Below are 11,941 nucleotides of genomic sequence, written 5' to 3'. Positions count from 1 at the left end.
AATTTTAAAGAAGCTGTCATCTCTTCCGGCAGGCCTTTCCTGAATAAAAGTGCCGGCCACAGAATGACTTCCCCCCGCATCATGTATCAGCCCACCGCTCTGTCCTCGCTGTATTTTTTATTGTGTTTTTAATAGATATTTTAATTGTAACATGTTTAATCCTGTTTTAATGGGGGGGATTTGGGACATAATTTTGTAAATGTGGATTTTAATGTGTTGTGAGCCGCTTTGATTGTCTCGTCACAGAAAAGCGGGATACAAATAAAAGTTTTATTTATTTATTTATTATTTATACAACCCCCCCCCCCCCAGTACCTGGGCCCCAAGGAATCTCCCAAGGAGGGTCTGGGAAGGAAAGAAGAACAGGAGGCCTGGCAGGCCCCCTGCTTTTCTTTGGGGGAAGAAGAGGGGCTTCCTTCCTTCTTACAACACCCCAACTCTCCCCCAGAAGACCCTCCAGCCATTCCTCTGAATGGACGAGGGCTATCCCCACTTCACTCCCTCCCTCTGAACAGACTGTGAGGGCAGTAATGGCTTCCGGGGTTCAGACTGTGCATGCATAGATGCCCCAAAGGCCCCTCCTCAGCATGCGCAGGGATCGAAAGGCCCTTGCTGCTGCTGCTGCTTTTTCCACTGTCGGCCTTTGGAAGAAGGGAAGGAGTACGCCCTTCGTTGCTTCCTTCCAGAATAGAGCCCATGCTGCAGAGCTGGACTAAGGAGGGAAAGGCTGGGAAGGCTCTGCTTTGTGCATATAGCTCTCTCTCTCTCTCTCTCTCTCTCTGTGTATAAATGTGTGTGTGTCTGCCTCTGTTTTTGTGGTTAGAAAAGGATCTAAGGCCTGAAGAAAGAAGAAAGTGTCAAATTTGTGCAAATGCAGAACTTCTGTGCATCAATGAGTACAGTGTGTTGAAACAACAAAGAACTTTATTAAGAACACATAGTCAGAAATTCAGTATTTAAGTCAGAACTGCCCACCCCAAGCCAAAGAATACATTTAAACCCCAAAACCTAAAACTCCACCCTCTTCCAAACCTAGCCCCCACCTCCAATACGCACAGTCTATGCCCCACAGGTAACAAGGCCCCTTTTGCCATTCCCAGAGACTAGCCCTTTCTGTTAATATTGGCCTCTAACTTTCATCAACCAACATCCCACAAATTCCAAGAGCTATCATTGCCATAACTATACTAGCCAGCTGCAACAAATCCCATTCCTCTATTCAGCTAACCTATACCACGATCAAAAATCCCCAGTCAATTTTATAAACTAAAGCAATGATATATACTAATAGCAATTAAAACCTAAACCTAACAAAATACAACTTTAAAGTATAAACAGACATACAGACAGACACACCTAACACAAAACATCACAATTCTTGACAAAAATAATGTTAGTTCACTTCTGGGATTTGTGTGGCTTCTCTCCTGTGTGGCCTCTCCGATGCATCACTAGGACTGACTTCCAAGAAAAACATTTGCCACAATGCTGGCATTTGTATGGCTTCTGTCCTGTGTGGACTCTCTGATGTGTCACTAGGTCTGACTTCTGAGAGAAACATTTCCCACAATGCTGGCATTTGTATGGCTTCTCTCCTGAGTGGACTCTCTGATGTGTCACTAGGACTGACTTCCGAGAAAAACATTTCCCACAATGCGGGCATTTGTATGGCTTCTCTCCTGTGTGGACTCTCTGATGTGTCACTAGGACTGACTTCCGAGAAAAACATTTCCCACAATGCTGGCATTTGTATGGCTTCTGTCCTGTGTGGACTCTCTGATGTGTCACTAGGTCTGACTTCTGAGAGAAACATTTCCCACAATGCTGGCATTTGTATGGCTTCTCTCCTGAGTGGCCTCTCCGATGCATCACTAGGACTGACTTCTGAGAGAAACATTTCCCACAATGCTGGCATTTGTATGGCTTCTCTCCTGTGTGGACTCTCTGATGTGTCACTAGGACTGACTTCCGAGAAAAACATTTCCCACAATGCTGGCATTTGTATGGCTTCTCTCCTGTGTGGCCTCTCTGATGCATCACTAGGACTGACTTCTGAGAGAAACATTTCCCACAATGCTTGCATTTGTATGGCTTCTCTCCTGTGTGGACTCTCTGATGTGTCACTAGGTGTGACTGCCGAGAAAAACATTTCCCACAATGCTGGCATTTGTATGGCTTCTCTCCTGTGTGGACTCTCTGATGTGTCACTAGGGGTGACTTCGAAGAAAAACATTTCTCACAACGCTGGCATTTGTATGGCTTCTCTCCTGTGTGGACTCTCTGATGTGTCACTAGGTTTGACTTGCAAGAAAACCATTTCCCACAATGCTTGCATTTGTATGGCTTCTCTCCTGTGTGGACTCTCCGATGCATGACTAGGACTGACTTGTAAGCAAATTTTTTCCCACAGTGATGGCATTTATATGACTTCTTTGTTGTGTGGATTCGCTCACGACTGACAAGTTCTTCTGTAAAGGAGAACAATGACAGAGAAGACTGAATCTCAGCGTTAAGAGAGGAAGGTGTTACCCCAAGATTTAGCCCTACGTTCACCCCTCCCTATTTCAGGTTAAATTAATAAAGTTGGTGTGAGTGACCCAACATGACCCTGTTCTGGATGCCCCCAAATCCATATAACGATTGTATCCTTACTTATAGGAGCTTGCAAAGAAGAGATTGTAGGGAAACTGCCATAAGGAAATCAGTCGAAGCAGAAAATCAGGCAGTTAAAAAATTCCATTAAATATATGTTAAAACATTTTGATTGAAAAGTGGCATCGTATCTTGTGAGACGGCCATAGAGTCCTGATCCAGAGCCCAAGGCATGATGCAAGTTAACTGCAGAGGATGCTTCATGCTGTGTGACACCAGGAGATGACTCACAACCAATACAGTATACAGCTCACATGCGGATTGATATGGGTTGGAGTTGGGTGTAGAAGAGATTATGAAGTTGATGGAAGTCGGTGAGGAGAGCTGGTACATATTTGTTTTCTATTCCAACTCAAGATAAAGAACCTCCAAGGACTTGGAGGAAATCAACTGTGTCTATGAGTTATTTTTAAGTGTGGCAAATAGTCAGTGCATTGCCAATACCTATATCTGGAGATTTTCTTCTGTTCTCTGCTATGTTATTGTTGATCCCTGGGAGTGTCGCCTTCAGATTGTGCTATACATTGGCTTGTGAATGGAACCCAAATTCAGAGCCAAGAAGGACCTGAGAGCCAGTGTGATGATCCTTTTTGGCTGAAGAATTTCCACCAAGGACCCACTGCATTTAATTCAGTTTCAGACAATTCTTTCCCCACCCAGGAAACATTCTAAAGCAATTTAAACCTTTTCGAATGTTTCGTTTCTGCCCCCAAGCAACGATTTCAGTATAAATATCAGCCCCAACTGACTAGTCTTCAGCATCAGTCCAGTTGCAGAGAGACACTCCATTGGTTTACATTGCTAAACACCTCACTACACTCGCCAGCCTCACTTGTCATGGGAGTTACTGACTTCTCTCCCCATTCTGGACCCTCAGCAATTGCAATCAAGTTCCATCTAGGTAATGTATTACCATTAGCAAAGCCTTGCACTATTCACCACGACCACCTTTGTTACCTAGTTCTTGTGTATGTTCATGAACACTTAGATGTATGTGTGTGTGTGTGTTTTGCTTTCCCCTTAAATAAAACACAGAAACCTATTTGAAATGCCTTTGGAGTTCTGTGTGCTTTGGGGCCTGATATAGTTGGGATGAATCCCGAGATCACGGTTGCCCCAATCTCTCCCTTGAGCTAAGCATGAAATTCCCCTAAAAGCATAGCACTTGCGGGTGTCCTCCCCAGACTCCAGCATTTCGGGTAACAAAGCACTTCTGGAATGAACCATGGAGCTAAGCAAGCTCACGTTGGAAAAGAAACATTAGAGAAAAAGGAAATTTTTTGTGTCCCTCTTTTCTCTCTTCATAGACATTGCTCATAATTGCTAAATATGTTAGAAAACAAGGGCCTGAACCAGTTCTCACCAGTTCAGGTCTTAAAATCTGTCGAGTTGGTGGCTGCCTCCCAATCCCCAAGGCCCCTCTCCTGGCCCTTCCTAGAGATCCCTTCCTGTCTGCACAGAGCTAGGCGATCCTGGCTTTGCTCCTGCCTTCCCCTCCTGGCTCCCAGAGGCCTGATTCCCTTCCCTTTCTCTCTCTGCTCTCCAGCCTTCAGTCTTGCCCATCTGCACTGCTTCAGCATTTCACCTTCACCATCTCTTTCCTGCTTTTCTGTTTTTCACATTGCCTCCATCTCTATCACAGACACACACCCACAGAGTGTGATGCACAAAAGGGACACTTTGAGACTCATTTCTTGAGAAAGGCAGGACAATCAATTTACAAATAATGCATTAGGAAAAGCAGAATAAAGGGGCTGGGACCTGGATTCCAATTTTGGTGAGGTTCAAGGAGAGCCTTAAAACAGCTTTAAGACAACTCCAAGACAGGGATGGACTACTGTTGGGGATTGGGGAGAGTCACATTGGCTGCCACAGGATCTTGAGGCAACCCCACATTGTGTTGCCTAAAAATATGGCATAATATTTTGCCCCTCAATATCCCACAGCATCCCTTTGGGGAAGTGGAGGCCATTTGGCACTGCTGGGCCTTCTCTGGGCCATTGCAGGGCCAAGGGAGGCCTTTTTCCCACAAAGCCTCTCCAGAGCCTGGAAAAGTGGAAACAAAAGCCAGGAAACTTGTTCAGGAATGGGCTGAGGACCATTTAGGGGCAAAAAGCATTAATATCCATGGCTCCTTCCCACAAAATTCCAGAATTAGCAGTTTAGGTTTGGATAGCCTTACAAAGTGGAGAACAATAGTGCCTCACTAAAACTAAAAATTCCAAGATTCCACAGGAATATGTTTTGACAATTAAATAATGTGTGAAAGGGAACTAGGAATGGTAGTAGAGCACAAGTTGGGCATGTGTCAACAGTGTGATGCAGCAGCTGAAAAGGCCAATGTGATCCTAGGCTGTATCAATAGGAGTACAGTGTCAAGATCAAGGAAAATAATAATGCCACTCTATTCTGTTTTGGTCAGGGCTCACTTGCAATAATCCTGTGTCCAGTTCTGGGCACCACAATTCAAACAAATGCTGAGAAGTTGGAGCATGTCCAGAGAAGGAAAACCAAAATGGTGAATGGTCTGAAAACCATGCTCTCTGAGGAACAACTTAGGGAGCTGGATATGTTTAGCTTAGAGAAGAGAAGGTTAAGAGGGGACATGACAGCCCTATTGAAATATTTGAAGAGATGTCATATTCAGGATGGAGCAGGCTTGCTTTCTGCTACTCCAGAAAAAGAACATGGAACAATGGATGCAAGCCACAGGGACAAGAGATTCCACTTAAACTTTAGGAGGGTCTTGCTGACAGTAAGAGCTCTTCAACAGTGGAATATAGGCCTAGTACTGACCATGGAAAAGGGGTGGTCTGCAGCTGCCCCTTTCCGCGGAGGATTTGGGCCAGGGCAGCGATACTGGTAGCCAAGAGGCCCCAATCCACCACAATTCCAGGCCATGGAGAAGCGGCAAAATGTTGCTTCCCTGTGGCCTGGAAATGGATGTCCTTGGGGCTTCATACCCCTGGACACCATGGGAGCCAGAGCCATGGCAGAAAGGGGCCTCTCTCCCTGCCATCATTCTTGCAGCCGTTTGGTGGCTGTGAGAACGAGGTGCGTGCCCAGAAGGAGCTCTTTCAGATTTAGACATGGTGCGTGCGTGACATCATAATAGCAGTGCCCATGTATACAGGGCGCTGGCATTATGGCGCTGCTGGTATGTATTACAGTTAGGGAGCATGTACATGATGCGCTCTTCCCAACCCTAATACCGGTGCTGGTACGCCGCTTGTTGACGGTCTGTACTGCGCCATATTCCCTCAGAGTTTGGTGCTCTTTCTTTGCAGGTTTTTTGACAGAGACGGGATGGCCATCTCTCGGAGATGCTTTGAATGTCTATTCCTGCATGGCAGAGGATTGAACCGGATGGTCCTTGCAGTCTGTTTCAACTCTTTAATTCAATAATTCTAAAGTGGAATTATAGCGTTCTGACATTGAATTATGAAAGGGCCCTCAGTCTCCACAGGAAGGGCAATGGATTCAGCTTCCTTACCCACAGAGGCCACATTTTCATAATTCTCCATCATCACAGAACTGTACATAAGTTTCTGCTTCTTTGTCAACAGTTTCCATTCCTCCTCGGTGAAATATATCGCCACATCCGCAAAGGTCACCTGCAATAGAAAATAGCCCTCATCCAGAGAATGACCAATAAAAGGGGGGGGGGGGGAGCACATGGTGCATTGCAAATATTATTTCAACACTTCAGAATTCAGTCCAGCAAATAAACTTTAATGTCTGCAAACAAGCAAAAAGCTAAAGCCTCTGAGATCCAGATTGTCTTGAACCCTTTCAATATAATATACAATATAATAAAGAATATAATTTAGGCCATTTCTGGGATATTATTGATTGATTAAGATACTGACTATCCAGACATGTATAGTACATTTAGTCACCAATGAATTATAGTGCATTTAGCCATATCTCACCTAATTTCAGAGGCAAATTTCATTTTTAAAAAACAGTTCTGGGGAGTACTCTGGCCTTGAGGGCCACTGGGTCTACCCTCAATTTAGCTCCAGATATATTCTTCCATATCCCTCAGCATTTCAGAGATGGGGAAAGAAAGACACATCTGGATAAGCAACACCAAAAGAGGGTCAAGATGGCCAAAGTTGTTAATGATGAAGATCACAAAAGTGAGGAAGGGTACAGCAGTTTGATTTGGCCCCCAACTCCTGGCAAGGGCAAGACCCTGCCCCTTCTCTCCTCCCTTCTCCTCTTTTGAGTTGTTGAGCTGCACACATCTTTTGAACTTGGAACACATTTTGCAGCAACTGAACTGAAGGGAGAAAGTGCGAGGAGGAGAGAGAACTAGGACATTTTCAAAGCCCCTGAAAAAATGAGGTGACAGAGGATTAACCAGGACTCTCTCTGCCACACTGGGACAGTATGTTCTCCGCTTGCTTTCATGAGGTGGCCCAGCAGGGACACAAATGAAACTAATAGTCAGAAAATTCTTCTCTATGCTATAATAGCAGCAAGGTCAGTGTTTGCAAAACAATGGAAAAAAGAAGAATGTCCTACAATTGAAGAATGGGGATTGAAAATGTTAAGATTTTTTCGAAATGAATAAATTGACTTACTTTGTAAATAATAAATCATTAGATAGTTTCTATAAAGAGTGGAATGTTTGGAAGGAATATATTAAGTAATGGAATGTTTAGGATGAGTACTGTAGAATATGCCAAAAGAGTTGAAATGATATTGGAAAATATGAAATATAGAACATATGAAGGTAAATATATGAAGAAAAATAAATAAACAACACAGTGGTGATATTGATAACATAGTATATGGTATAAGGTGGAATGAAAAAAGTATAGAAAAGTAACGTGATAACAGGTATACAAGCCTTTATTCAGAAGTATTAAGAAGCCATTGGTAAATAGTTGGTAAAGAGATAAGAGTTCAGTTAAAATAAAATGGTTTTTATTTTTGGAGAGATCTGGAGAACCAGGAAGTTTATTTAAAGAAATCTACATAAGTCTAATAGATAAAAGGGTTTGCTTGATAATGTAATTGGATTGTCATATGTCTTTTGGTCATTTGTAATTTTTAATATTTTCAATAAAAACATTTAAAAAAGAAATTAATAGTCAGGATGGCAACTTACAAAAGAGTTGTTGTACCTCAGCAACCTCTTTCTCTTGGAGCCCAACTCCCTCCGCTTGGCCCCTGTGTCGGCCATTAGGTAGAGAGGTCTTGGTGGCCTTGCACTTGGATCACGTCCAGCAAAAGATACCCCAAAGCAGTGTACAAGGGGGCCAAGATGAAGTTCCTGAGAAAAGAGACCAGGGTTAGGCTTGGTTTGGCAGGAAACCCTGCAGCACTCAAAGTCACAGAGATCAGCTGGTGACATATGCAGGTCACATATGCTTCCCTTCTGGCTACCGAAACACAGCTGGATGCTTCTCTAATACCTCGCACCCAACTCTCCCACCATGGTGGACCCTCATTCTCCCAGTGGCCAAACCAGTTGCACTCCATCGAACAGTGAAGCCGCTGGCCAGGCAGGGCAGGAAAGGAGCTCTCTCTTCTCAAGTTTCTTCCCTTCCATGGTAACCAGCCCTCCTCCCAGGATCAGGGGGCATCCGAGGATTGAGCTGATGGGAAGGAAGCACCCAATTCCCATGGCAGCCTTCTGCATGCAGAAAAGTCACAATTCGGAGAGTGTCTCTTCCCATGTGGAGAGTGCCCACTTTCCAAACTGTTGCCCGGCCATCTTGGCTTGGGAGTATCCTGTTCCAGGCATATGCTGGCCTAAATCCTAGTCTGTATCCTATGCTTAGTCCTGATCAGAGTAGAATCACTGAATCGGTTGGATTTATCTATATGTGGACATCAGCAGTCACTTATGGGTTGAGTGAGTCTACACTCAAGGGTTAACCAACAGGATTCAGGACTCCTCAGATTTTTAAATGCAGGAATGCAAATTTTTCAGGCTGTGTCATCATCACTGATGAGAATTTGACTTCTCATTCACACAGAGGAAGAGGAGGAGGACCTGCTTTATGTCCCAGGTGGAGAAGCTCTAGCTCCTGGGCTGGATAAGACCTGCATTACCTTAAGGATCTGATCCATGGCCTCCCCTCATCATGGCCCCTCCTCATTTACACACTGGTGAAAATAATTATTTTATTTTTGCAAATGAGACCATTTATCTGAGCTTAACTGCTGTGTTTATATTTCGGTCAGAAATGGAGCATGAGGTGTGCATCACCTCTCTTTGTTTCCTGAAGGCACGCAGAAATTGATGCATGTACATTTGTGTGCACTGTTTCTGAATGAACCTATTGTCAAAATCACATTCACTTCACTTTACCTTGCATGTTTTTAAAAAGTCTGCACAACGCTGAATGTGGTGCATTTGAAAAAACAAAAGTCTATAAATGTATAGGTCTTTGATGGAACATTGCACCCTGGACTGTGGTCATTTTTAAGAAGTGAAATCATATGTAAATTCCATGAAACAAATATCTCACAAAGCTCTAGTAAACAACACATACACACAGTCCCCACTCAAAAGACTTACTGGCGCACTGTGTGTCTGGGTCTGGAAATGTCATTTCCACCTTCTAGGAAGACAGTGCTGCCAGACACTGAATTTGGGGCTTTATGCCTGCAAAGCATGGGCTCACTCTCTCAGCTGCAACCCTTCGACACAATCCTGGACTGAAACATTTAAACAAAGGTCCTCTTTCAGCTCCAGGAATAAAGGCCTACCTTCAGTACAAAGACCCTGATTCTTGCAGCCCCAGAAAGGCCTCTTCTGCAGTCCTTTATGGCCGGAACTTCCCTGGGTCAGAGGCCGTCTCCTCAGCCGTAGAGAAGGGTTGCTCTGAGTGCGAAGGAGGAGGAGGTCCACAGGGCTGAGGGAGGGAAGGCAATTTGGAAAAGGTCAGTACCAATGGCAATGGAGAGCAGAAGGTGATAATGCCTAGGAAAGTCCTCTGAGTCCCAGGCCTAGGAATGAGTGGCAGGAGTAGGCTTGCCATATCCCGCCTGTGGGCGGGATTTTCCTGGTTTTGGGCGGGTCCGCACGGTCCCGCCCTGGGTTGGCCCCACCCCTGGGATTTCCCCCGCCCCCGGGCTTTGTTGCAAAGTGTGCAACAGCGGTGGCGGGGGAAAGAGAGAGAGGCCTCTGTAGGCCTCTCTCCTTTGGCGGGGGGGGGGGGGGCTTCCCTCCCCTCTTTGGCTCCGCTGGAGCCAAGGGAGGGAAAGAAACCTCGCCTGCCGAGGCCAGACTTCTTTCCCCGCCTGAGCTCCGCCGGCAAAAATGGAGCCCAGGCGGGAAAAGAAAGCCTCCCTGGGGGTGGATTCCTTCTCCGCCTGGGCTCCGTTAGCAAAAACGGAGCCCAGGGGGAAAAGAAAGCCTCCCTGGGGGTGGATTCCTTCTCCGCTTGGGCTGCTTCCAACGGAGCCCAGGCGGAGAAGGAATCCTCCCCTCAGCGAGGATTGTTTTCCCCCCGGGCTCCGTTGGCAAAAACGGAGCCCGGGGGAAAAGAAAGCCTCCCTGGGAGTGGATTCGTTCTCCGCTTGGGCTGCTTCCAACGGAGCCCAGGCGGAGAAGGAATCCTCCCCTCAGAGAGGCTCTTTTTCAAATGTAGCCCCCCCCCCCCAAAGTCCTACATTTGAAAATTTTGTCCTACATTTGTCCCGGTTCGAGGTCCTGACTAATGGCAACCCTAGGCAGGAGTGAGTCCAGGGGGCTGAGGGGTCTCCTTTCCCAAAGGGGGAGGCAAGGACCAGTGGACCCTCCCCAGCTAGGGCCCAAAGGGAGGGTCCCTTTCGCACCTCTCTCTCCCAGCCCCCAAAGCCTAGCCTCCCACTGGCCCTGGGTCCCCTGCCTCCCTTCCTCAGACCCCCACAGGCCCCTTCCTTCCTTCCTTCCTTCCTTCCTTCCTTCCTTCCTTCCTTCCTTCCTTCTCCCCAAAATGGAAGGCCAGAGGCACAAAGGGACACACTTCTTTCCTTTTGGCCCAAGGAGCCTGGCTTCCTTCTCTCTCTGGAGCCTCAGGAGAGAAAGAGAGGCCTCTGTTCAACTGAGGCCTCAGAGAAGGTTCTGGAACATTATTTCCCACAGTCACCAGCAGCAGAAAATGGCCTCCTGAGTCTCAGCACTTGGCAGTTGGCAGTTTGAGGCCTTCAGGGAACCCAAAATGGAGGATGAAAGTCGGAAGGGACCCCAAACAGGATTTCTGATCCTAAAGCAAGGTTTTCCTGATGGCACCCGATGGCTGTGAGAACAGAAAAAGTCCCCAAACAGGACTTCCAAACCTTAACAACACCAAAACATTTACCTGAAGCTATTGAAAGGAGGAACCTGATCCCCTCCTTAATTACAATCAATAGTGAAAGATATTGATATTAATATTAAGAGAGCCCATCGTCCACAACCCAGATCAGGTCTTGACTGCTCAGGAAGGCCCGTCCAGCTGCAGGTGGCCCTCCGTCCATCCATCCATCCGTCCGTCCTCCTTTCCTTCTGCATTCCTCCTCTTTTCCCCAGCATCAGCCCCTTTCCCAAGAAGGCTGCATCCGCACTATAGAAAGAAGGCATTTTGATACCGCTTTAACCAGTCAGTGCTATGGAATCCTGGGATTTTACCTTTGGGACACTTAGCCTTCTCTGCCAGAGAGTTCTCATTCCACAACAAACTACAAATCCCAGGATTCCAGAGGATGGAACAAGGAGAGTTAAACCGGTTTTGAACTGGATTATTTCTGTAGTGCAGATACAGCCTGAGTCGGTTGTAAAAGGATAGAAGCACCAAAGTTGATTTTTTATCCTATTAAAAATGGTTTTGAGTTTTAAAAATATAAGCAGTTTGTTTTTCTGACTAATCCTTTTTCTTATTTTTGTTGTTTGTTTGTATGTTTGTCTTGGTCATATGAGTTATTCTGGTCTGCCTCCTTCCTTCTTGCCTGAAAATCTATTAATAAGGAAACTGGGGAGACTTTTAAAACCTCCCAAAGGAGCCACTTTTGGCCTTTTTGGGGGGACTAGCCTCCTCTTTGAAGCCAAAGCCCCATGTTTGTGAAGAATAAGAATAAGGCATGTATTAAATCCCCCGAACACAAAATGGCTGCCTCTGCCTGAGTAGTAGATACTCCAAGGAGGTATTTATTATAGATAACAAAATATAACTGAAATATAAGTCATACAAGATATTAAGAGTCTTTCAGGTACAGTATTTGTAAGTATATAATGTTCAATTCATACTAGCTATTAAAGAAATAAATAAACCCAAGCATCCAATTCTGAGACTGACTTCCAAGATCC

At 45.6% G+C, this 11,941-nt stretch overlaps 1 protein-coding gene across 1 annotated transcript; it reads right to left on the bottom strand.

Annotated features, from left to right (window-relative positions):
* Nucleotides 1-725: 725 nt before the first annotated feature.
* LOC149282471 (uncharacterized) lies at nt 726-2,463 on the bottom strand. The gene has a single exon (XM_089498210.1). It carries the CDS (start codon nt 2,371-2,373, stop codon nt 1,399-1,401), a length of 975 nt encoding a protein of 324 aa, XP_089354336.1. The 5' UTR covers nt 2,374-2,463; the 3' UTR covers nt 726-1,398.
* Nucleotides 2,464-11,941: the final 9,478 nt, after the last annotated feature.

Source organism: Sceloporus occidentalis, unplaced genomic scaffold (assembly GCF_023333645.1).
Source record: "Sceloporus occidentalis isolate IW3139 unplaced genomic scaffold, rSceOcc1.0.p SCAF_114, whole genome shotgun sequence".
NCBI classification, from domain to species: Eukaryota; Metazoa; Chordata; class Lepidosauria; order Squamata; family Phrynosomatidae; genus Sceloporus; species Sceloporus occidentalis.
The sequence above is the reverse complement of the archived record's forward strand: the minus strand, read 5'-3'. Positions and strand labels throughout refer to the sequence as shown.

Excerpts from the sequence above, each read along its gene's own strand:
- LOC149282471 (XM_089498210.1), bottom strand. The coding sequence starts at position 2,373 with ATGCATCGGAGAGTCCACACAGGAGAGAAGCCATACAAATGCAAGCAT.